This window comes from Camelus ferus, chromosome 8 (genome assembly GCF_009834535.1).
Source record: "Camelus ferus isolate YT-003-E chromosome 8, BCGSAC_Cfer_1.0, whole genome shotgun sequence".
In the NCBI taxonomy this organism is placed as follows: domain Eukaryota; kingdom Metazoa; phylum Chordata; class Mammalia; order Artiodactyla; family Camelidae; genus Camelus; species Camelus ferus.
Window position 1 is genome coordinate 9,675,014 of NC_045703.1, and position 26,835 is coordinate 9,701,848.

The 26,835-nt window shown below is 34.4% G+C and overlaps 1 protein-coding gene across 8 annotated transcripts in view; it reads right to left on the bottom strand.

Moving 5' to 3' along the window:
- The window catches only part of FAM135A (family with sequence similarity 135 member A), a 119,663-nt gene that overhangs the window by 36,057 nt on the left and 56,771 nt on the right, over window positions 1–26,835 (bottom strand). For 6 of the 8 annotated variants that reach the window (XM_032484449.1, XM_032484443.1, XM_032484447.1 and 3 more), the window contains exons 8-12: window positions 25,271–25,397; window positions 24,450–24,603; window positions 20,548–20,625; window positions 16,540–16,589; window positions 10,801–10,956 (exon numbers count right to left, since the gene is read on the bottom strand). In XM_032484449.1, coding sequence (XP_032340340.1) covers window positions 10,801–10,956; window positions 16,540–16,589; window positions 20,548–20,625; window positions 24,450–24,603; window positions 25,271–25,397 — 565 coding nt within the window. The remainder of the gene's footprint in view (window positions 1–10,800; window positions 10,957–16,539; window positions 16,590–20,547; window positions 20,626–24,449; window positions 24,604–25,270; window positions 25,398–26,835) is intronic. The other 2 variants (XM_032484451.1, XM_032484448.1) reach the window with 1 other exon arrangement.

The following is a 26,835-nucleotide window of genomic DNA, read 5'->3' on the forward strand; positions in this document are numbered from 1 at the left end:
GCATGTGGTTATTCAGTTTTCCCAGCACCTCTCACTGAAGAGATTATCCTTTCTCAATGTGTATTTTTGGTTCCCTTGTCAAACACTAGTTGAATATACATGTGAGAACTTACTTCCAGGCTCTTGATTCAGTTCCATTGGTCTATGTGCCTGTTTTTAGGGCAGTACCACACTGTTCTGACTTCTACAGCTTTGTGGTAGAGTCTAAAGTGAGGTGTGATGCTTCCAGCTTTGCTTTTCCTCCTCAGAGTTGCTTTGGCTATTTGGGGTCTTTTGTGGTTCCATACACTTTTTAGGATTGCTTTTTCTATTTCTGTCAAAAATACCATTAGAATTTTGATAGGACTGCACTGAATCTATAAATGACTTTGGGTAGTACAAATATTTTAAAATATCAGTTCTGATTCATGAAAATAGGATATTTTTCCATTTGTTTGTGACTTCTTCAACTTACTTCACAAAGTCTTGTAGTTTTCAGTGTACCGATCTTTCATCTCCCTGGTTAAATTAATTCCTAAGTGTTTTATTGTTTTTGATGCTATTGCGAATGGGATTGTTTTATTTCTTTTTCCCATATATCTTTGATAGTGTACAGAATGCAACTAATTTTTGTATGTTGATTTTGTATCAAACAACTTGACTGAATTCATTGATTAATTACAGCGTTTTTTTTGGTGGAGTCTTTTAGGATTTTTTATATATAAGATCATAAAATCTGGAGCCAGAGATAATTTTACCTCTTTTTTTCTGATTTAGATGTATTTTATTTCTTTTTCCTGTCTAATTGCTAGGATGTCTAGTACTATGTTAAATAGGAGTGGTGAGAGTGAGCACCATGTCTTGGTCATATTAGAGAAAAAGCTTTCAACCTTTCAATGTTGAGTATGATGTTAGCTGTGGGCCTGTCATATATGGCCTTTATCATGTTGAAATATATATCTTCTATATCCAAATTGTTGAGTTATCATGAAAGAATGCTAAATTTTGTTGAATGCTTTTTGTGCATCTATTGAGATGAGCACATGGTTTTTCTCTTTTATTCTACGAATGTGGTGTATCACATTTATTCATCTGCAGATGTTGAATCATCCTTGCGGGATGAATCCCACATGATCACAGTGTATGATTCTTTTTATCTGCTACTGAATTTGGTTTGCTAATACTTTGTTAGGAACTTTTGCACCCATATTCACCAGGGATATTGGACTGTAGTTTACTTTTCTTATAGTGTCCTTATCTGGCTTTAATATCAGGGTAATACTGGCATCGTAAAATGAGTTTGAAAGTGTTCCCTTTTTTTTCAATTTCTTGGAAGAGTTTGAGAAGGACTGGAGTTAACTCTTCTTGAAGTGTTTGGTAGAATTCACCAATGTAGCCAACTTTTCCTGGACTTTTCTTTGTTGGAAAATTTTTGACTACTGATTCAATCTCCTTATTCATTATTGGTCTGTTCAGAATTTTTGTTTCTTTGTGATTCAGTCTCTGTATGTTGTATGTTTCTAGGAAATTTTTAGAAAACCTAAATTTCCTGGCTTATACCACTTGCTGGTGTATAATTGTTCATAGTAATTTCTTACGTGCTTTTGTATTTCTGTGCTATCAGTTGTAATGTCTTCTCTTTCATTTATTTATTTATTCTGGGGGGTAAAATGTAGGTAGTGAGATTCATTTTATTTTATTTTATTTTGTCAATTTCTGGTGTACATCACAATGCTTCAGTCATACATGTATGTGTATATATATATATATTCATTTTCACATTCTTTTTCACTGTAAGCTACAAGATACTGAATATATTTTCCTGTGCTATACAGTATAAATTTTATATATACCAGCCAGTAATCTGCAAATCTCGAACTTCCAATTTATCCCTACCCATCTGTCCTCTTTCATTTCTAATTTTACTTATTTGTGTGTTCTCTTTTTCCTTAGCCTAGCAAAAGTTTGTCGATTTTAAAAATCTTTTCCAAAAAAATGGTTCTTAGTTTTGTTGATTTTTCTATTGTTTTTCTGTATCCCTTTTCATTTAGTTTCACTCTGATCTTTGTTATTCCCTTCCCTCATCTAACTTTGAGCTTCACAATCTTTCTAGTTCCTTGAGGTGAAAGATTATTTATTTAAGATTTCTGACCCATTGGTTGTTCAGGACTGTTGTTTAATTTCCACATATTCGTGAATTCTCCAGGTTTCCACATATTAACTGATTTCTACTTTCATCCATTACGGTCAGAAAAGATACTTGGTATGACTATCATCTTCTTAAATTTGCTAAGACTTGTTTTTTGACCCATCATGTGAACGATGCTGGAGAATATTCTGTGTGCACCTGAGAAAAAAACATGTATTCTGCTGCGTTGGATGGAATGTTTTGTATGTTTGTTAGGTCCGTCTGGTCTAAAGTATGGGTCAACTCTATAATGTTTTCTTGTTGATTTTCTACATGGATGATCTATCCACTGTTGAAAGTGGAGTACTGAAGTTCCCTACTACTACTGCATTGTTTTCTATTTCTCCCTTCAGATCTGTTAGTATTTGCTTAATATACTTATTGGTTAGATACATATTAACATTGTTAGGTCTCCTTGATGAACTGACCCTTTATCATTATCTAATGATCTTCTTTGTCTCCTGTTACCATTCTGGCTTAAAATATATTTTGTGTGATATAAGTATAGCTTTCCCTGTTCTCTTCTGGTTTCTAGTTGCACGAATATCTTTTTCCATCGCTTCACTTTGAGTCCATGTGTGTTCTTAAAACTGAAGTAGTAAGTCTCTTGTAGGCAGCATATACTTGGTTCTTCTTTTTTTAAAAAAAACCCATCCAGTCACTCTATGACTTTTAATTGGAGAATTCAATCCATTTACATTTAGAATGTTTACTGGTAACATAAGGATTTACTAATGCAATCTCAGTAATCGCTTTCTGAATGTTTTGTAGTCTACTTGTTCCTTTCTGCTTCTCTTGCTGACTTCCTTTGTGAACTGATGGTTTTTCTGTAGTGACATGCTGATTCCCTTCTCTACATCTTTTGTGAATCTACAATAGATTTTGGCTTTGTGATTACCATAACGTTTACATCATACACCTTGTAGATACAACAGTTCAGTTTATAATGATGATAACTTTGATTTCATTAAAAAATCCACTCTTCCTTTTAATGTTTTTGATGTCATGATACGTTTTATACTGTATAGCCATTAACAAGGTATTACAGCTGTAGTTATTTTTAATATTCTTATCCTATAACCTTTACACTTGGGTTAAGTGGTTAACATATCACCATTTTACTGTATTTGAGTCCTCTGAATTTGACTACTCATCTTTACTGGTATGTTGTACATTTTCATACTTTTTCATATCCTAATTAGCACCCTTTCATTTCAGCTAGAGAATTCTTTTCCACATCTCTTGTAAGGCAGGTCCAGTGGTGATGAATTACCTCAGCTTTTGTTTGTCAAGAGAAAGTCTATTTCTCCTTTATTTCTGAAGGATAACTTTGCCAGACAGAATGTTTTTAGTTGGCAGTTTTTTCTTTCAGCACTTTGAATTTACTATCCCACTCTCATGGGGTCTATAAGGTAAAAAACCTCTCATAGTCTTATGGCGGAGGCGGGGTTGCTTTCAGGTTACAATCTTCTTTTCCCTTGCTGCTTTTTAGATTTCTTGTTTTCGATTTTTGACATTTTATTATAATGTGTCTTAGAGAGAATCTCCTTATGTTTAGTTGGTTTGGTGACCTATGAGCTTTATGTACTTGGATATTCAAGTCTCATCCTAGATTTGATAAGTTCTCAGTAATTATTTCTTTAAATAAGCTGTTGCCCCTTTCCCTTCTTCTCCTTCTAGAACACCAATAATTCACAAATTGTTTCTTTTGATGGTATTCTGTAGACCAGATAGGATTTCTCCACTCTTTTTCATTTCTTTTGTTTTCCTCTGACTGGATAATTTTAAAGTTCTTGTTTTTTATTACACATTCTTTCCTCTGCTTGGCCCATCCAGTGCTGAATGCTCCTGTTGTATTTATTATTTCATTCACTGAACTACTCAGCCCCAGAATTTCTGTTTAGTTCTTTTTATGATCTCTATATCTTTGCTACACGTTTTCTCATTTTGTTTGTGTACAGCTTTCTTGATTTTATTTTATTGTCTTCCTGTGATTTCTTGTAGCTCACTGAGTTTCCCTAAAATAGCTATTTTGAATTCTTTATGGGGTAAATCATAGATCTCCATGTTTTGGGGTTTGATTCCTGGAAGATGATGTCACGTTTCCTTGATTTTTTATGATCCCTGGAGTTGTGTATTACTATCTTCACATTTGAAGTAGCAATCAACTCCTCCAGCATTTACTGTCTCTGGAACAGAAATACCTTCCTTCATCCCTGCCAGAGATTCTGAGGCTTTCTGTGACCGTCTATGGACACATCTGCTCCACATTTCTTGTTCCCTGTGGTGGCAGAATGCTCAAGCTTATATTTCCTTCTCTCCATCCTGCACTACACCAAGCTGAGTGTTGACTGTCTATCTTTTGTTTCTCAAAGGTGGTATTATAGCTCAAGTTGTGGTCACTCTCTGGCCTGCAGACAGAGGTCTGCCAAAGCTTGCTCTTGCTGCTGCCTTCAGGAGTACACACAGGGAGCTGGCTGCAGTCAGGGGTTGTGTGGGTAACGCAGGTGGGATGCTGGAGGTGCCCATGGGCAGACTTCTTATAGAGCCCTCAAAGCAGTGAGCAGGATCCATGTCCCTGTGTTGTCTTCCGAGAATCCCATCTGCTGCTTTCCCAGTGACTTCACACCCTGCAGCCACAGAGTCCTGATTTAGCACTCTGTGTGGGGTAGGAGAGAGACGAGTCTCTTGGCAGCATCCTGCACAGTTGGGAAGCTGGGTGCTCACTCATCTACTCTCCCTTTCCCTGGAGAAGAAATCACAGGCCAAGCAAGGTTCTCCTGGGTAAGCTGTGTCACCTTGGGGGAGGAGTGATGTGAGTAAAGACAAATTGTTCTCCTTGCTGGAACTCCAACATGTCCAAACTTGTACTTTTCATTCCAATGGAGTGCTGGAATTTCATTTCTCTTCTGGAAACCTGGACTTTCACAAAAGCTATCTCTACTGGGGGTGACTGCTGAAGTCAGTGTTCTCCAGAGACTCCAGGACTGTAGTCAGCTAAAGGGCCACCACAGGGTCCACAGCCAGGACTGAGGTCCGTCTGCTGATCACCCAGTGCACAGGGAGGGAAGACCCCTCTTGCGTCCCTTGGTGGATGATGCTGGATTCCACGGTTCCCACAAAGTCACATCCATCATGGATGGATGCCAAAGTTTTGTTGTTGTAGGCGGGACAAAAGTGAGGGACATCACACGCTGATATCACTCTCGCTTTACCTTTTTAATTAGTATGGGGTGCTGGGAACCATTCACATGCAATAGTTTCTATGCTTTAATGTGAACGCGCATGGCACGTGACTATAGAATTCAACAATTCTGGATGACTTAGTTTTCCGAAAATCTGAAAATCTGCCCCTTCTGAATCTTACTATTGAATAATATGTTTGAACCAATACTGAACTAACTCACTAAACTGTTCAAATATAGATTTACATTTCCTCTTTTTATTCCAGCTCTTTGTATCACTATTAGCTTTCACCCAACAAGGAGAGATTCTCTATCGTAAGTCCACTTCTGTGACTTAGTTTAACAGTGCTGCTTCTGAATGCATTATGAGATAGCCCATAGACTTTATTACAGCCACGTCTGTCCCTGTACAAACAATGAGTGACCCTTGGACTACTTGGTTACTGTAGGCTTATCAGTGTATTCTCAGAATACTGATACACTTTATGAGCAAAGTTCCTATTGAATGGCATAAATGTAAGTCAAAGGACATAACACACCAGCATTTCTACAGTTTTTGTGACACAAGGCAGGACAGGGCAGGGAAAGGCTTATTACCCTGATTAAGTAACATTAGGGCACTTCTTCATTGTGTCTTAATTAACCCTCCTTGATTCCTTTAGGAGTTAAATAGGCCCTATCTTGGTATCTGGAATGGGGTGAGAAGAGGGAGCTCTAGGTCAAATTTCACAGTTTATCTTTGGCATTTTAGTTTTCCATAAACCGGATTCTTGTCTTGGCCTCCCTTCTTTGTCCCCTTTTCTTTCTTTTTTCAAGGTTGTGCTCCCCAGCTGTTCTCTGACTGCTGGCGTTTACCTCCTAGCTCCTGTTCCACCCAGGACAACCCCCTCCCCATAAAGTGTTGTGCTACAAAGTTGGCTCTGATCTGAGATCACCCACTTCTCTACTGTGAGAAGCAGCGCATCAAGTGCTAAGAACAGACCACTGAGCCTTCCCACGCGGGCTGGAATCCCACCTCTGCCACTTACTTACTACCTGGTAACAACAAGTAAGAACAAATTCATAGTAATAATGGGAGACTTAAATACATCTTTCTTCATAGTTGACAGCAGTAACAGCCATAAACTCATTAAAAATATGAAGACTTTGAACAAAATGATTTATAAACTTAACCTAGCAGACGATTCAGAACACTTAACCCAGTATACTGAAGAATATACATTCCCGCTGTACGTGAAGGTCTGAAAGAATATTACAAGTTTTTAAGTCACAGAGACTTGCTTCCTAATCACAGTGAAGATAAGCTGGAAATCAAAAACAAGAAGACAACTAGGAAATCTGTATATCTGGAGATAGATAAATACTCCCGGACATGAAGGCTCTTTAGTTAGTAAGAGACAGAGATGAGCTCAGGTTGGCTCAGGCTGTGTGGGAGTTCATAAGGATGCACAGCTAAGTAAGGACGTCCGGGGAACTGATCCTGCACCCAGACATCCAGTTCTTGTGAAACTGAAGTGGCTCACTGCCATTCAGGAATTAACAAATAGACTAATATCCTAAGATCACTCCTGCAGCTGCTGTTCCCTTTTCTGGTCCTTCCTCCACTGCTGTGTTTCTCTCCACCTTAGACTCTCTCTGCTATGCTTCCGACCCTTATTAGTTCTACCCCTCCCTTATGAAAACTGGTTTACTCATGACTTCCACTGTCTCACAGATTGTGCCTGTGTCCCTGTCTCTCTGGTTTCTGACAGTGCGCACCAACTGTGTCTCTTCCTGTGTATCCTATGTTAAAATGCTCAAGAGAGACGACCTGAATACTGCAGTCAGTAATTTTTCCAACAGAAAGTGCCCTAAGTCAGCAGAATTTATAAGCAGCAGGCCACCTCAGAAATGACTAGTCTTCCTCATGTCCCTGCTATAGATGACTGCCTTGGGGCTAGGTGTCAATCTCCATAATCTAGGACTACAGGGTTACTTGATAACAAAACATGGCAATTTATGAACAAGAATTGCCTCTGGTCCTTTATGTCTGAGAAAGACTGATTATGGGCAGACACTCAATTTCTTGGACTTCCAAGCAAGAAAAGAATGAAAATAGCTAAATTTGAGACAACATGTCCAATGCATACTTGATAATAGTTTTGTTTACATGTGTTACATTAATTCAAAGATGTTTTATGCAATAGATGTTAGGTTCCCAAACACACTGTTATGGCAGCTGAGGGATTTCCCACTGGAGGGTGGTATACGCCTGCCACACTGGTTCCCCTGGTATCCTGTCACTGACTAGTACATTGGTCCTGTTTACATACAGAAAATGAAGGAACAGATGTATTTGTTATTTTATATGCTAATGGAGAAAAGAAACTCTTCTAAATAGCCCCAAAGAATAAATTGCTCACAAAAATTAGAAAACACAGAGAACTGAAAGACAAAAAAAAAAAAACAAAACACAATATATCAAGACTTGTGGAATGCAGCTAAAGCAATACTTATAGACTTACATGCGTATAACAGAAAAGAAGAAATGCTACAATTAATAAGCTAAGCATCTATTTATATCAGTTTTAAAAAGACAGTAAAATAAACCTATAGAAAGTAAGAGGAATACCTGAAGTCAAAAGCAAAACTAATGAAACAGAAAACGAAACACACAAGAGAGAAAATTAACATTAAAAGTCTGTTCTTTGAAAAATCTAATAAAATGACAAACATCTGGTGGGACCGATCAAGGAAAAAAGAATGAAAGCACAAATAACTACTATCAGGAATGAAACAGAAGAAAACACTACAGATATTGCTGATATTAAAAAGGTAATTAAAGGACGCTATAAATTATTTGAGACCAATAAATCCATAAATTTAGACAAATACACTAGAAAAATATAATCTACCAAAACTGATTGAAAAAGAAATACAATGTAGTATTCCCACTAATACTGTATCATCTGAATCTAATCTTAAAGAAACATAATACAAACCCAAATTGAAGAATGGTCTACGAAACTACTGGGAATACTGTACAAAAAAAGTCAAAGTCATAGAAAGCCAAGAAAATGCAAGGACCTGTTCAAGATGAAATGAGTCTAAAGGGTTTAAAGGGATATGATAACTGAATGCAATCTGTGACTCTTAAGTTTGATCCTGGGAAAGGTTGTTACATAGGATATTATTAAGACAACTGACAAGACTTAAAAATAAATCATGTGTTAGATATTAGTACTGGATCAATATAAAATTTCCTAAAGTTGTTCACTGTACTATGGTTAAGAGAGTATCTTTTTTTCTTAGTCAATATACCTTGAAGTATTTAAGAATAAAGGAGCATGATGTCTATAACTATCAAATGGTCTAGAAAAAAGGTATGTATGTACATATTTATATACGTACCCATCTACGAAAAGAAGGCACAATGATGCAAATGTGCCAAAACAGAAACTTGTGATTCTGACAAAGAGTATATGGGAGTATGCTGTACTGTTCCTGTAATTCTTTTGTAAGTTCTCTATTATATTTTAGAAGCTTTATGATTTTGCCTCTCACGTTTGTCTTCAATCCACCTGGAACTGAATTTTATATAATATTTTTTCCACATGGATACCTAATTGTCCCGACATCATTTATTGAAAATCTCACCTTTTCCTTGTTGCTCTGCATATATTATACCCAAATATGGGTATGTCTATGCCTGGCTTTTCTCTTCTGTTTCATCTACACTAAAGTTAAGACCTCTAGATCATCAAAAGACAGCATGAAGATAGCTAAAAAAAAAAAAAATGAAATGAGAGAAGATTTATTTATAAAATATGTAACAAAGGACCAGTACTTAGAATACACAGAAAACTATTACAAATCAAGAAGAAAAAGCAAAGTAATCCTATAGAAAATTGGGCAAGCAATTTGAACAGGCACTTCACAAAGAGGAAACCTACATGACCAATAAACATACAAAACAGTGTTCAACTATACCAGTTATAGTCAGCAGAAAAATGCAAACTAAAACCACAATCATGTATCATTTTATATCCATCTTGGCAAAATTTTAAAAGTCTGCCAATATCAAGAGTTGGGGAATATGTAGAGTAATAAGAACTCTCATACAATGCTAGTGGGAGTAAAAATTGGCACCACTTTGGAAAACAGAAAAGCATTAGGTAGTAGAATTGAAGTTACTCATATCCTATGACAAGACAATTTCCTTCACAGGTAAACACTTCACAGAATCTGGTACACCAAAAAAAAAAAAAGTTTAAGACATAGCAACTTGGTTTGCAGTAGCTACAAGCCAGAAATAATCCAAATTTCTACCAACAGGGGAACGGATAAACAAACTGTAGGTATATTCAAATGGAAATACATCACAGAAATGAAAATGAGCATTCTACAACTACCAACAAAAACATGGATTAATCTCACAAACAAAGTCTTGACTGAAAGAAGCAATATACAAAAGCATATGCACTGTATGATTTCATTTATACATAGGCTGAATAACTGAACAGGCTGAAACAACTTCTATTATTTAGTGCACGTACATAGGTGGTAAAAACTAAAAGAGAAATAAGGAACTTTTCACAAAAGACAGGATGGCGATTCCTTCTAAATGTCACTGAGGGAATAGAAATTGGAAAAAATACACAGAATACTTCTGTGGTGTTGACAATTTTCTATTTATTTGGGTGATAACTAAAAGAGAATGTGCTTTTAATTATTTGTTAACGTGTATGTTTTATGCTCTTCTCTGATTCTGATTATACATTATGTTTTATAATTATGGAAAGAAAAGCAAAAAAACAGGGAAAAAGAAAATAAATATTTTTGTGGAAATACTTAGTAGGTAAGGAAAATTAGCGTGCGTACAGGGTACATAAGGAGGTTAAGACTGGAAAGATAGTCAAAGATTTAATATCCCAAAGCCTCTTGATGTGCTGTATAATAAAACTGCACAAAAATAGCTGCATAATGTCCATACTAGGCCTATAACGGACATGCATATCTAGATTACACCCCCAACCCTGCCAGGTTCATAATAAACGTCTTAAATGAGGTGAGGGAAGGGGAGAGGAAGTGAGGGGGTGTGAAGTTTGAGAGAGATATTCTGTCTTAGTCTGGGATGCCTCTTTAGTACTGATTTCTGTTCCTGATGAGACCTGGTTATAATTCCTGCTCTTGGGTTCCAAGGGCTATCTGGCATCATGTATTTTCCTATTTTATTTACATGTAGATGGTTTTTCTTACTAGTGGGGATATTAACTGAGATAGGACATGTCCTCAACTGTACTGTTCTATTATTAACCTTAGGAATCAAACAATAATACAATGATAAATGTCTCTTTTCTGATTTATGAACATATTAGGTAAATATCAGGCTTTTTATTCATAAGAAATTTCTAGAGATAAATGATAATCCTCATTAAAATACTCCGGCATCACATTTTTTCAACTTACCCTCAACGTGTGGTGCTCTTGTGCTAGTAATAGCCTTAGTTCTTCATGTAGTGTTATAACTTCCAGAAACTGTCCCCACAAAGCCATTAGAAGTGAGCAAAGTTGAGCAAGATTCATATTTATAAGTTCTGCCAGTTCATCAGGATTTTCTATTTTCTGAAATGACAAGGAAAAAAAACTTCACTGCTCTCTGAGAATTACCGTAAAATATCTAAATATATTATGGAGACTTAATACAAAGGCAAATTTTTAGTTTAAAAAAATGTGTGTGTGTGTGCCTGCATATATGTGCAGAGAGAGACCAACTGACCAACGGCTTTTTTTCTGATAGTTACTATAGCAATTTTTGCCAAATTAACCAATATTTCAATATCTGAGGTATCTTGTCACTGAAACAATACCAAATATAGTAAAAAATTGCAAATCAGGATTCTGTAAAACATGATCAACTTCAAACACTGAAACACTGGGACTTTTAAACACAATGCATAAATCATGATGAAAGTTACAACATTTTTGAAAGATAAAGAAGTCTTAAAATACGATTTTTTCCTCAATCAGCTAAGTACTTAAAAGATGTCTAACAACTCAGAAAGGACTGAGACACTTTCTAAAGTACTGTTTTCCCCTCACATCTATGTTCCCATGAGACAAGAGGGAAGGGGGCAGGGCATAACCATGAAAGGAAACAGCAATTGAAGATAGGACAAAAACTGGTTAAAACCTGAGTAGGTCCAAGATGGCGGGAGATTCAAATCCCAGTAGACCCTGGAGGCTCAGGACAGCAGATTTGACTTCCAGTGGACCTTAAGCTTCATTACATGCTCATTGCAATGTATTAGCATGGTAGCTGGCACTCCCACAGGCGCCATGACAGTTCCGAGGATGGCCATAAAAGGTCAAATACTGGGTGGTGGCCCAACTCTGGGAAATCCCTTTCCCCAAAAATAGTTGGAATAGTCCTCCCACTTGTTAGCAAATGAAATTACCGAGCCCATAAACACTAACCAACTGCGTACCCTGAGGCCTCTCGCCTCTTGAGATGGCCTGCATTTTGCTATGAAGTGAGTATCTCCTAATCCTCTCCCTTTCTTGCCTTCTGAAATGTCTACAGACTGCATATCTCCCTGAATCGATCTACTTTCACTTTACTATGGCTTGCTCTTGAATTCTTTCCTGCACAAAGCCAAGGAAGCCAAGGACTTTCCTGAGACGTGGGGCACGACCATCCTCTTGCACCCCATTTTCCTGCAACACTTAGATTCGATTTTACTTGCAGGAATCCTTTCACAGAGTTGTCAAACACTTCTTTCCTTCTCCTTAATAACAATTCATTCACCCAGTATTTATTGAGCACATTTTAAATGCTAGGGCCTACATTTCTACAGATACCAAGATTAATATGAGAAGCTCACAGTCTAGTGAGGAAAGAAAAGTGGGTAAACAACTATAATATACTATTATGAGTGTTCTAATACTGGAATTAAATTATCCCATTTATTTAAATATTCACTTAAACTGATGATAAAAGTTAAGAATACTGAATAAAAAAAAGTACTGAATGAAATGCAGACTCTTCTACAAGGCATTTGGTTGTCTTGACTTCATAAAATAAGAACTTGTGAACAAAGAGTAATGAAAGACTGTAAGTCAGAAAGATGTTTCTCCTTGGACAAGCATTTCTGTCATGAGGAAAGGCTTTTCTTTAATCTACTGAGGCAGCAGTCAGTTCTCAGGCAGATAATAATCTTACCGCAAAAATCTGTCTTCAGTTATTAGCAACACTAGGAAATCTTCCCTAGTGTTATTCCCTTCTGTGATTCTGGTTACCAGTACACAGTAGTCACTCAATAAATATTTACTGGATGAATAAATGAATGAATAAATAAGGAATGCCAGGTCTTAGATAAGGAAAAAACTCCCAGAATATAAGGACAAACTCAGAAAACAATGACAAATTCCAGAATTCTGGAAAGGAAGCTAATAGAGTCAACAAATGATAAACATTGATCTATCAACATATAAAAAAATCTACATATGCGTTTAGTCCCAGGTAATGGTTTATAAATGTTATTAGAAAGGAAGCTAGCAAGTTTTTTATGTCTCTTAAGAACACACAGAAGATTAAGATGTACTCTAAAATAAGCTGAAACCTGCCATATTGTTCCAAAAATGGTTTTAATGGAGTTAGGAAAAGAAGACAAGAGTAACTGACAGTAATTAAATAGCATTGTGTAAGGCAAGCAACACTGCATCTAGTATCATCTACACACAAGTAGAAACAATTCTCCTGGCCTTACTGCAGGCTAAATAAAGTACACAACTCTTTTTCCCTACCCCCCCCCCCACCCCCCAGAGCAAGGCTGCCTAGATACTTTGTAATTACTAACTTTATTTCTCAGGGATCATGGCACCAAGGTTCTGAGAGAGGACGCTGGTATTTTCACTATTGGAAAAGCATCCCCTCAAGTATAAACTCCTTTGGTTTACATAAATCTTTACAATGAGCCTCAAAATATAAATAAGAAACAATTCTTTTTATGTTAAACAGGAGATTACAAATATGTCTAGTACGATCTTTTATATGTACAAATGTAGGAATAATAAGACCTTACATTTGTATTAATATTTTGTCAAATAACATTCATTATCTTGCCTTACATGGATATATTGTTTTCATAGCATTCACTGATTGTGTCTGATTACAGAATGATGCTTATTTTAATAGACTTCGAAAAAAGGGGAAAGCAAAAAAGAAGAAAAATAGAGTTCATTTTAGTGCACAGTCTTCAATTTTTTTCAGTTGTGTATGTAGAGGAAAAAGCTAGAATTACATGTGGTTTTATGCTATTTTCACTGAATACAGTATGAGCATTTTCCTACATCACCAAACATTTGTTGAAAGCATCGTGTTTAAGGCTGTACAACTTTTTTTAGATTATGAGTGTCCCATTAATTTAACCATTCTCCTATTATTGGCTATTTATTTAGGTTTACATTTTTACAATATTACAAATTATACTATATAAGAACCTCTGATTGTTTATTTGGCATAAATTGAGAAGGAATACTCTTTTTGGCTTTGGATACATACTGCGAAACTAATCTCTGAAAAAGATCTGTGAGGTCTGAGAATCTGTATCTCACCACATCTCAACAAGCATTACATTGCTATTAAAAACACAGCCATACTGATGGGTTAAAATAGTTTCAGAATTTTTACATTTTATGATAATTAGTGAGATTAAATGTTTTTCATATATTTATTAGCCTTTTTTGTAATTGGGGATCTAACCTATACTAGTAGGGGGAGTTACAGGTTTTCATACTGATTTATAAGACCTCTTTAAATATTATTCCATCTTTTGTCTATTCTATCTGCTGTAAAAATTTACCCTAGTTTGTTGATGTTAAATTTTATGATGCCCATTTACATACTGAAATTTAAATAAATACCTACACATTTATTAGTAACATATGAATACATATGTATTATTTTTTAATTTAGTATATATACAGATATAAAGCATAAAAATTTTCCTTTTTAGCCCCATCCTTCATGCCATTCTTTTCTGTATTAATAGTTTGAAATATATATATCCTTTAAAATTTTTTATGTGTAATCTAATTATATAAACATGATCAAATACACACATAGCTTTTTTTAACATATAAAAATCGTATGTGTATTTTTCTCCAATTTATCTTTATCAGTTAACATACCCTAAAGAGCATTTCAGCATGAAAATATTACCTTCCATTTCAGATCAAAACTTATTTCTTGAATCCATGTCAGTGCACAGATATTTACCTAATCCTTTTAAATGTCTACATGGGAGTTTATAATCCTTTATATTCATGTTTGTGCAAACGTATTAGCACTTTCGTAGAATTGATTTCTAAATAAAAACTGTTATGTGGGAGAGCATGTGTATTTAATAAATGTTTTTAGAAGAGATTAATATGAATTGAACTAAAAAAAAGAATCAGTTTTTACTCTCACAACCACATATGCAGATACCAGTTCCCCTATGTTCTTATCAACAATGCAGATTAGCAGTCACTCTCATTTTTTGCAAATTTCATGGTCAAATGCAGATTTCCCTGGTTTTCAGTAAGAATTAGTGTCATTTCAGTGGCTACCTGGTTCTGCTAAGAACTGCCTTTTGTGCACTGCCTCTATGCATATCCCTTCTCCACGAGGGGCGTTTGAAATTGAAACATAGGAGCTCTTTATATATTGTGAGTATTAATCACTTGCCACTTCCAAATATTGGAGATATTTTCGTCCAGTCTATTGTCTGCTTGCTTTCAACTTTATTTATATTTTTAAAGAAGTTTTGAATCATCAATACCTTATTTTGCCTTTTATTATTACTCTAAAGAGGTTATTTCATATCCTAAGAGTAGACTGTTTATACATAAATGTATACGTAAATTTTTCTTCCTAGTTGTTGTGGACATTTAACTCTTTAAGTCCACTTAGAATTTGCTTCTATAGCATAGTATTTTACCACACCATTTATGTAACCCAGTGTTTGTGATATTTTATATATTCAGTTCTTAAACATATTTAGTGACTATTTCAGTGCTATTTAGTGCCATTGATTTGTCTTTCCATTCTTTTAGAGAAGTCCTACTCTATTTCTATTACTGTAGCTTTATGTATATTTTAGCATCCGCCTGGGCAAGTCCCTCTATATTATTATTTTTCAAAAGTTCTTCTTAGTCATCCTTACCTTTCTTCAAGTGATCTTTAAAATAAGTTTAATTTTTAAGTTTCCATGGGATTTGAATATGGACACATTAGTAGTATTAACTTGAGAAAAACTGGGTATCTTTCAGTAATCATTTAACCTTTCCATCTGGAAGTATCATGTTTATTCCTCCAAATTTTCTTTAATACGTCAGTTAAACATTGCATATTCTTTTCATATTAACAGCAAACATTCAGATTATTTCTAAGTATATAGAGTTCTTCTGGGCAGCTACTATAACGGCATTAGTGATTTTTCAAAGAAAACAATTATTTGAAGCATGGGGAAAGAGCTTCCAGGATTATACAAAATTGTCTATCCTGCATATATATACTTTTACAAAGAGAAGGTAAATACTTTTTCGAAAGGTTCAAGTCCTCATTTAAATTTACATAAAGACATATATTCCAAAGCCAAATACATGTATTTTTGTTTGATTCAGGTCTCTGATTGCTTCCGTTAACGGAGCTAAACAAGAGTGAAATACACAGTGATCTTAAAATAGTCAAAACATTTAGTTCCACAAGGGAAAAAAGAGGGAAAATAAAAATCGATTCAATTTGATTAAAAGAATGAACTAGTGGAAAAACAGTGTAAGACACAAATTGGTCTCTTGAAATAAAACAAATTTTCATTTCTAAACAGTATCATTTTACAAAAATATGTAAGTTTAAGTGATGCTTTAAAAAATCTGTCCAGAAATTCTTTGAGTGAACTAATAGAAGAAAAAGCACATTTTGATCAGTTAATTGTCTTTGTTATTTCATTTATATGCAGAATATTATACATTTTAAAGCTAATTTAACTTCATGTTAAAGGCAAATGTCATTTGATCAACTAGCTGTGGTTCTACCTAGATCAACAATTTTATGTTTGCATTTTAAAAAGGATAAATAGTTAAGTTTTCTCCAACAAAATATTTAGGAAAAGGAAACAATCCACCCAAATAACTTGGTAATGTGAATTTTAAAAATCCAAGTACCTTAACTTCTTCACATAATTCAGTAAGTCGAGCTTCTACATCCATTTCCTCTGAAAGGAGCAAAGAATAATTAGAGGAAGTCTTTCAATGTTAGATCTGAAAGCTATTTTTGAAATTATATAAATAAATTGAATTACCTTTAAACCAGAAGGTTGCAAAATATCTGGATTTTATAAATGAATTAAATTTCAGTGTAAAAGATTTTCATAAGCACATTAATCACGCAAGTAGTGTGGTAACTATTAAATTCTACGTTCTGATTGCAGGAACACCTCAAAAACACTGTGGCTCAGTTCCAGACCACTACAACAGAGTGAATATTGCAATAAAGGGAGTCACATGAATTTTTTGGTTTCCTAGTGCATATAAAAGTTGCTTACACTATATTATAGTCTATCAAAGGTGCAACAGCATTATGTCTAAAAAACCAATGTACATACCTTAATTAAAAATATTGCTAAAACTGCTAACACCTGAGCCTTAGTGAGTTGTAATCTTTTTGCAATAGTAACATAGAAGATCACAGATCACCATAACAAATAAAATAATGAAAAAGTTTGAAATATTCCAAGAATTACCAAAATGTGACACAGAGACACAAACTGAGCAAATGCTGTTGGAAAAATGGTTGCCAACAGACTTGCTTGGTGTAAGGCTGCCATAAATTTTCAACCTGTGAAAAACGCAGTATACGTGAAGCACAATAAAATGAGGTCTGCCTGTGTTAAATAGTGCTTCAGTTCTCATAAGACGCTAACATTGTCAAGGAAATACTGACTATAGACCTAAAGCAACTTGCACAACTGCATCATGGGAAAGATAAAACATACAGCTCGGTATTACTGCATTTCACATATTATAAATTCCAGTCATCTTATTGTCTTGTATTATACATGTTCAAGCTCTACTTTTCACGAAAGCTATTCCTAAAAAGTTCAAGCCAGAATAATTTTTATAATCAAAACATATTTAAAACATACCTGGAATATAAGCTATTTAATGAAAATAAATGACAAAATCCTTTTCAACAAAAAGTAAGTTTATATTTTAGTTTAATAAATTCAATTTTCTGTGAGAGTCTAAAACTCAGGCAATTTTTTTCCCATATAATCCTAACTTATTTAATGTATGCTACAATCATTTATAAAGGCAGGGGTCTGGATTAATTTACAATTAAAATGGTAATATTCACAAGGGAATACAGAAACTAACAGAATAGAAAGATTTCTTAATTATTTTTTGCAGGGAAGGAATTTCACTAAAGCCTAAAATATCATGTTTAGACATATTTAATTTTTATTTAGAAATCAAATTAAAATGAGTTCTCCTAAAAGAATTCTAGCAGCATAGTTGTGATTACACCAAGTTCCGTATCTTGTTGCTGTAAGGGAGTTTAAATGATCATTTCCACAGAAAAGCAAGCATGCATTCAATGATATCCCCAAATTCATTCATCAGCTCACTATCACACAAGGTATACTGGATGTTTAAGAATGATAAACAATTAAATTTGGTAAAATAACCAGTTACAATGTGGCAAACACAATCAAGCTATGATGTGAACAATAAATATGCTATTGGTAACTAAAAACCAGTAACACACATAGGTTTTGTAATTTGCAAAATATATAAATAAAATTATATTTAGATGTTACTCTATGTACCAAGAAATAAATCAAATTGGTCAGCCCACTGATAGCTAAAGAAATCTGCTGAGATTTCACAAATCATTTCACTGTCAGGTAAATCAGTGGCTTCTAATATTAAGTTTTCCAAAATTAAAAAAGAGAATGTCTGTGGCAGACTCAACATTAAAAAAAAAATGTGGCAGACTCAACGTAAAAAAAAGCCTATGTTCCATATGCTAACATCCGCTTTCACATTACTCATGACATTTTCCTGTGGCAGAAGAAAATCAGCAAAATTGGTCTTGGCAGGTTACATATCTTACCTATGAATTAAAAAAAAAAAACTTTTTACAGTTTTGAGTTTTGGTACACTTTTCTCATCTTTACACACCAAGAGCCTAAATGCGGAAACTGGTACCTTTGCATTAAGGCTAGAGAGAGCTACTTTAATACAAACATCTTAAGGAATGCTTCAATGTAAAACTTAACTTCAAAATTTCTGAGCTGAAATGATTTCAAAATCATTTAGGATTTTTAACTAAGTTTACAATCCTATATTAATTTTCTTTTAAAAATGCCTATATAACTTTTTGTTATCTTACTGTCTTGTATTACACATTTTATAAAAATCTATTAATATTATTATTTTCTTACTTTTTTTTTTTTTTTAAACCTTGGCTCCTCCAAGGCAGCAGTCTAGAACATATCCTTCCATGTTTTCAAATATATACATAGATCAGATCTGGAGTCACTGGTTTACAAAAAAGGACTGTATTTTATATACTTCCTGCAATTTGCTCTTTTTCTCTTAGCAGTAGTCCATGCAAATCTGAGATGCAGCCCTAAAGCATTTTTTACAAATGGCTGCATAATATTCCTTGGTGTGGGTGCCTCATAATTTCTTTCATATTCCACTCTTTGTTGAATGATGGGCATTTATCTTTGTTTTCAGTGTTTCCACTAAGAACAGTACTGTGATAAACATGATTGCACATACACCTAAACCTACTAGCACTCATTTCCATGCTACAGATGAATAAAATGGGGTTGCCAGGTCAAAGGGTAAATGTGTCTTAAATTTATTTTCTAAATCCATCCACCCACTCATCTATTCATTCATTCAACAGATATTTACAACAGCTCAGATAATGCCAATACAATTCTAGTAGTTAAGGATAAAAGATACCTTAAAAAAAGTACTATTTAACTAATTTCATTATGCTTTAGTTTTGAATCAAGTCTTTTCCCACCCAACCAAAAGCTGGACCCTTCTTTATGCAGGCCTTATTACACAAAGAGCATTCTCTAAAATCATTTAGCGTGCTCACCTATAAATTGACAGGGTGGCAATATAACTGTAAATGTGAATTATATTTTTATTACCAGAAAGGACATTAAACATTTCATAAATGGCCATAATTTCACACCATGAATTCTTTAATTTTACAGTTAAGTTACTTAATGAGAATATAAAATTGTATTTCAAAATAATGACCATAAATAAATCTTCAACCTTTCTTTTTTCCTTCCCGATAAGAAGGTAAGTTTCTCCCTGAATAGGTTTAGTGAAAACTAACCCAATTTAAATATTTCTGAGCAAATTTTTACCTCAGAAATGTTGAGAAAGAGTTTGGCTTTTAATTTACTTTTGTCCTTCTGAAAACTGAAAAACACACGTTGTGATTTTATTTTTTCCTTCTAGAGCTTTTAAAATATATAATTGTGATGGTCTATTTGACACCAAGTAAGAACTTTCAATATACTAATGGAAAGATAATAAATTAAGTACAATTGCTATTTAAGAACAAAAGTCTAAAATATACAGGGAAATATATCAATAAAATAATAAGATCAGGATATTTCCTTTCAAATATGTAACATATCTGAATAGTAGTGATTTGATATTACTGTATTTTGCTTTTTAAATTTAGAACAATAAAAAATAAATGCAAATTGACTCAAAAAATAAAACTATAATACATGAAATTAGCTGTACTTTTTAAACCAATTTTATTATCATTAGCCCTACCTGAAGACAAACTGACTTTGGACAAATTTAAGGGAACATCATTAAACCAACAAATTCTGGTAATACATGGTTTCCAAACAGTGCTCTTTCTAGGAACTCTAAAAACAATACAGAAAAGCCAAAGAAATCTTTGCATGTAACATTTCCAGTTTTAAATAAACATCTCAATATTAAAATTAATTAAGATAACCAAAGCTTATCTACAAACCAAATTGATTCTAAAAGTAAGTTCTTAAGTAAGGGTGGTAGGAAATACTATATTAATAAATACATATATATGAAATTTGGCACTGAAGCAAAGGTTCACACTAATTAAGAGGGATAATTTACTTAACCTAGTTGTCAACGTACCTAGGCAGGAGTCTCTCTGGGCTGGTGGCTGTTTTCTTCTGAGAAGGCGCTCATAAAGGACCTGCATGTTGGCCTTGGCTAGTTATAAGGATTGCACACAGCACTAGTTACTATACTCCTTTTACAATAAAATTTACCAGACTTTCCCAACTTGTTATTAATAGATTTAGTACTGGTCTGATAGCGCAGTTAGATTAGAACACTAAAGCAGAATCTTTCAGTTAGTTAATTAGCTTATTAGAATTACAAATGATGTACATTCAAGTTTATGTCACTTTGCTCTTTTTTTTCTATTTAAATATATGTGCCACTCAATATTTCATAATGCAATATTATGGATCCAATATTAATTTCTTAGACTCCAAATTTTAGATTTGGCAGGGATCTCAGGGGTCGGCTAGGTCGACCCCCTGCTTTTATAAATGTAGACACCGGGGCCCAGAAAGGTTACACGACTCGCTAAAGCCTAGCTTCCAGAATTCATGACTCCCACTCTCACTAAGAGTTCCTTGTGTCAAACCAATATTTAACTATATGTCATCAAAAAATGTACATCATTCATCTATGAGAAAAGAAAAAGGCACAAGCAGAATGGAATTCAAGGCATTATTTTTAAAAAGGGAACAGAATTTAGATACAGTTCTCAAGGCATGGTGGAGTTTAAGACTTTTAAATATACACTTATGTGAAAACTCAAGAAAAGTGCTAATAGTAGAAGAAAATAGAATACATCCTCTAATCAATAAATATTTCATATAAACTTACTAAAACTGGTGAATATAATGATGTTTAGTCAACAATGTTTTACAGAGATATTATCTAGTGCCTACAATTAAATTTTGCTAGGATAAAAAAAAATAATGTAAATAGTTCAGAATATGCAACAGTTTTATTTTGAATAGTCAATATTTTTAGATGTTGTTCTAGAAGATGCATTCAAGGATAAACTACAATTCCCAATAAATAGAAAAGAAAGTATAAATAGTAATGAAAAGTTTAAGAATTACTGTAATTCTTACAAAGTAATTACAAAGTATTACTGATAAATATTTACTGAAGAGGAATCAATTTTAAAAATCCCTATATTCCTGCTATAAAGTATGTGTTGATGCCTGTACACTTTTCAAGTAACAACAAAAACTGTATTGTGCTATTTCATTCATTCACCCATTCAATAAATAAATTCTGAGTAAATACCATGTGTAAGGTATAATAATTTTATTTTGTCACTATTATTGACTTATTTAAAACTGAAGTCTGGGTTTGCTTTAGAATTTTATTTTGTGATAAAACATTTTAAGCAAATAATCTGGAATAAAGTTGACATTCATTTAGTAACAAACTCCTGAAGTTAAATATAAGGGCTCTTTTAATCATTAGATTTTCTACATTTCATATATATATGTATATCCAAAGCAATAAAAATGCCATAAAAACCATCTTTACCTGCAAGTTAAAAACCTTATGAATAAATGAATTATCATAGTGAATTTAGATAAATTAGCAATAAAATGCCAATACTGTCTAAGCTATTTGAAATAAATCTTTGCTTTTGAAAGAGGTGCTTGTTTTCTTTAAACATTACTTTCCTTTGTAGAGAAATATTTTTTTCTACATTGAAATGTGGTTCGAGTATTTTTTCATTTGGGAATGTTACACGTTAAAGCAACCTGAAAATTATATGCAGACGGACACCTTCCTTATGCAGGCATTTATACTGCCCATCTCACATATGGCTCTCTATTTTCAAGCCACAGGAATCCCATCTTGCTGGGTGTTTCTCCTGCCTGTCTCGTGCTGCACTGATCACTTATTCAGGGAACAGGACAGGTCAAACTATGTAAAGACAGACATCCTTGTCTTTGCTCAGCACCTTGCTCAGGACCTGACACAGGAGGTGCTCATAAAAAGCCCAAGGGAATCCCACTGTGCAGTCTTACTGGGAGGGCTTCCTTACACCCTCTGGTTTTGGGATATTCTTATCTTTCCTTCCCGACTCACTCACCACAGCTGGATCCCTTCAACTTTCCTACCCTTAGAATGGAAACTATCCTGTATATACAGTCCCAGTGACTCAAATATAAGTTCCTTATCGATAGTAAGTGACAGAAATGGCTCCAAACGTGCGCTCTTAAGCACTACGAGATAATGCCTCCCTGGATTCTACTTCAGCATTCAGCCTGAAACGATCAACAAACTGTCTTCTAGAAATCCCGTTACACATGGCTTCTAAGTTTCACACCACACTTTTTATAACACTGCTTCTCTGGAACATGGTATTGTCCTTCATTAATATTATGGTTTAATAGTTTTGTGTTCTGGTCATTGAATCTAAATTAACCAAAACTTGTATGTCTCCTAAGAAAATGTGTTTGAATTCCAAAGAACCAAATTTAAAAATATATGGAGCATAATTTTTCCACTAGTTGAGGATAAGTGATAGCCTAAATTAGTTCTATTCTACAAATAATTCCTTCATTTTCAAAAAAGAACATTTAAAAAAGTTTACATCTAAGGCAGCAGTTTCCTAAAGGATTTCCTAAGGGAAATAGAAGGATTCTGAGTGTACGAACTAACAAGGAAAAAGAATACCTCAGAGAATAGTAATTAAAAAGTGTTTCTACACTAACATTCTTGTCTTGAGAAAGAATATATGAGCAAAAAGAGCACACATTTTCTTATTGCTTATATACTATGGATTCATTGGGATTCTTGAATTAAGTATTCTAAATAGTCAGTTGAGTGATACCTGTTTCTAGTTAAGAAAGTGTGCGCTGAACTGACTGAATAAGGAAATTACTCAAATCCACTGGAGTACCTGCTGATAGGCAGGTGTGTGCCTAGCATTTTCTCATAGCTGAATTTAACTGACGGATAAATCATTTCACTTTCTCATAATTCTTTTGTATCCCAAAATAGGCTATTATAAAAACAGCCTAAGTAGTATCAAATCCAAGAATTATTTTCAGTAAGTGACTATTTTTGATAGTGCATCAATATTTTTAAGAGGCTGAGATTCCTGAGGAGTGAAGAAACAAGAATAATAATTTAAGTTAAATTTTAAAAGTATTTTCTGACTTATTCAAGTATGTAATGATGAAAATAATTTATTCCAAAGAGGTAACTAAAACATACTTTTTATAAGCTATTAGCTGATATTTCAAAGTAAAAGCTTACAAAGGTATCATAAAATATCTGAATAAAAACATTTTTGGAAATCCCAGTGATTTATCTTTTATAAAATGATATATGTATATGCATTTTGCAAACTGCAAATGGTATACAAAATCAAGGCAATATGATTTTTATCATGTGCTGCAACATACATGCAGATATTACTGCTGGACTAAAACTGAGGACTGATTTTTTTTTAAGTTTTTAAATAATTTTCAAAATGTTGAAACTGAGTAATGTTATTATTTTCTGAAGCAAAATGAAAGAAATAAGATCTAAGATCACTTAAAATCAAACATTAAAAAAAAAAAAATCCCAAGTACCTACAACCTGCTTAGACTGTTAAATATTTGGAAGTAAGAATTTATCTTACCTAACCTATCTAATCTTACCTTCCCTATCAAATAATTTTGTAAATAATGCCATTCTGTTCTCATACGCTTTCTGATTATATTCTGAGAAGTAGTATAATGACATAATGTTAAAAAAAATTGATCAAAAGACTCATTTCAGGCTTGGCACCAAGGAATGACTTCTCAGTATCATAAAATGTTTTTTAATTGCAGAAAGTAATGATCAAAGATTGAGAAAGATGGCATTGAGAGAGAAGTAAACGTGAAGCACAGAGACCGGTTTTAGTGTAGAACCCCAGCAGAGCTGGTGACCAGCAGTGTGAGGATGAGGAGCGTGCCCTGACCCCGTGCAGAGGCTGGCGGCTCTCGACATACCCAGCTCTAGTTTCTGGCAGGAGGGGACCTCTTCCGTGACTGTGACGAAGTAGCTGTGCAGCCCCTTGAAGGCCAGCAGCAACGCGGCGCAGAGCGTGTGATGGAAATGGTAGGCGTGGTGCAGGAAGGAGTCTGCAACCATGAAGCTGCAGCCCTACACAGGGGACAGATTTGGGACACAGTGTTAGTCACCAAAAATCTGCTAATCTGACACTTGAGACTTAGAAAAACCCTCATTACAGGGATTTTAAAACATACATATAAGAAATTTAGCAGTATGTCAGGGAGCTGTTCATACAAGTAATTCAAACACAGGAAATGCGACTAGCAATTTCCGTTATATCGGACTTTCAAAACAAGCAGATTAAGTTATGATTTTTGAAAATTTGGGATTCAGATGGCATTCTGACTGAGCGTCAGTCTGCTTTTACAGTATGAACGCCCTCTTCTTTCAGGGGAGTAATGGCTGTCCTGCACTACTGCAAGTCAGCTCTCCGCTCTGGCAACGGTTCTTTACAGGCTCCTTCGGAATGACACTACCGGTTCCGTTAAGGGAGCAAGCGATGACAGTGACCAGCTGAAAAAGGCCCTGGCTGTCAAAGATCTCCATTCACTCAATCTTATAAAATCATGAAGTATCAGGTTGGTTTTTGTAATAAACAACTGGAACCAACCAATTTGTTAAGATCGTATTTAATTAGATCTGTAAGTTGTTGAGCTCAATTAATAAAAGAACAATCACATTCACAGATGTAACAGTTAAAAACCATTTCATTTGAAATAAGAGAAGAAAGTGGAGTCATAGACAGATCAAGTCTTACGTCTGGCGATAGCTGTTTTGTGTAGTTAATACCAAAGACCACACTTTCAAGAGTAGGAATCGCAGAATCTTTGTTTTGTGCTGGTGCATTTCTGTTTAACCAAGTAGTCTTCACTGGGCGAGGAAAGCTGGAGAAATAAGCGTCACATCATTACTGTCTTAATTGTCTATTTGAATGTTAAGGTAAACATCTACGAAAGAAAATCTTATAGGAACAGAATAAAAAGCAAGGGTTTTGCAAGGTTATGATTTCTAACGTATTCTCAGAGTAATTTTTATAACTTTTCCTCTATGAATTTGAATTATTATGAAAAGATACAATGAATATTAAACAACTAAGACTGGATGCTTGAGATTATTTCTGTATGACTGGGTTCAGGGAGTCTCAAAGGATTCTAAAGACAAAACAGGGTGGGATCCAGAGTAGCTAAGTAACAAGTAAGGGTCAAACTTTGACTTGGAAATAATTGATCTGTCAGGACTGGTTACCAAGTTCATAACGTTAACACTTAATCAAATACAGATGCTACTTATAGAAATAAAGAGCTCCCACTTAAATGTAAAAGAAGAATTACTGAGTCCACCTGTTGCCTCCATTTCTCAAAAACAAGGTATTTTCTTCCTCTTCACCTAAAGTCTGTACACTCTATTAAGGTAACCTTAGTAAGTACTTTAAAGCACCGTCTCAATCATACATTAAATGAGCTACTGCTATTAGCGTTAACATTACATTCAATATACCACAAATTCTATAGAATAAGAAGCATATTCTGTTTGAATGTTTAAAAATCATATACAATTTTTTTCCGAGATAAAGTACTGGCTAATTGTGAGAAAGCCAATGTATTTGACTATTTGGCTGTTTGGCAAAAGGGAAACGACAGGAAAGTAAATCAAACTTGTCATAAGCAGAGAGTAGCCTTCCTTTGCAAAAGCAATTTGCTTTGCAAAAATGAAATATCTATATCCTAGCAAAGAAGGGTGTCACAGGTCAACGGTAAATTCCACTCCCTAGGAAGTGCTTCTCAGAATGGAGTCATAGAAGCTGTACTTAAAAAAATCAGGTTATATAAAAAACAAGCAAAGAAAGAAATCCTAACCCCAGTTACTTTAAAAAGTTGATGTAACATCTATAGTTGGGTTGATCATAGAAATTGTTTCATATAAGAATAACATTTAAAAAGATAATACTGAAAACTTAAAAATTTTCGTTTGATTTGGAGGATAAAAAAATCCACCTATAACAAAACTTCAGGAAGAACCTGTAGAAGCGTAAATAGTGAGGAATGTTACCCTTAACAGGACCCCTCCACCAGCACGCCACCAGCAAAAAAAGCCTTCCTTCTCCTGTCCCTGCTTTCCTTCCCCAGCCTCTCGTCAATAGGCAGAGAAAGGCAGGGAAAGGTGCTGCTTCTTCCCGGGCAAAGTTCCAACAGCAAAGAGGGGATATTAGAGCCTGTGGCCACGAGGCAAAGAATAGCCAGCTCAGCTGTCGCAGGCACCTCATTTACTTTTTGTCACTAACCAGAGCCAACAGTTAATCCTCTGGGCTTCTGATTCTGAGCC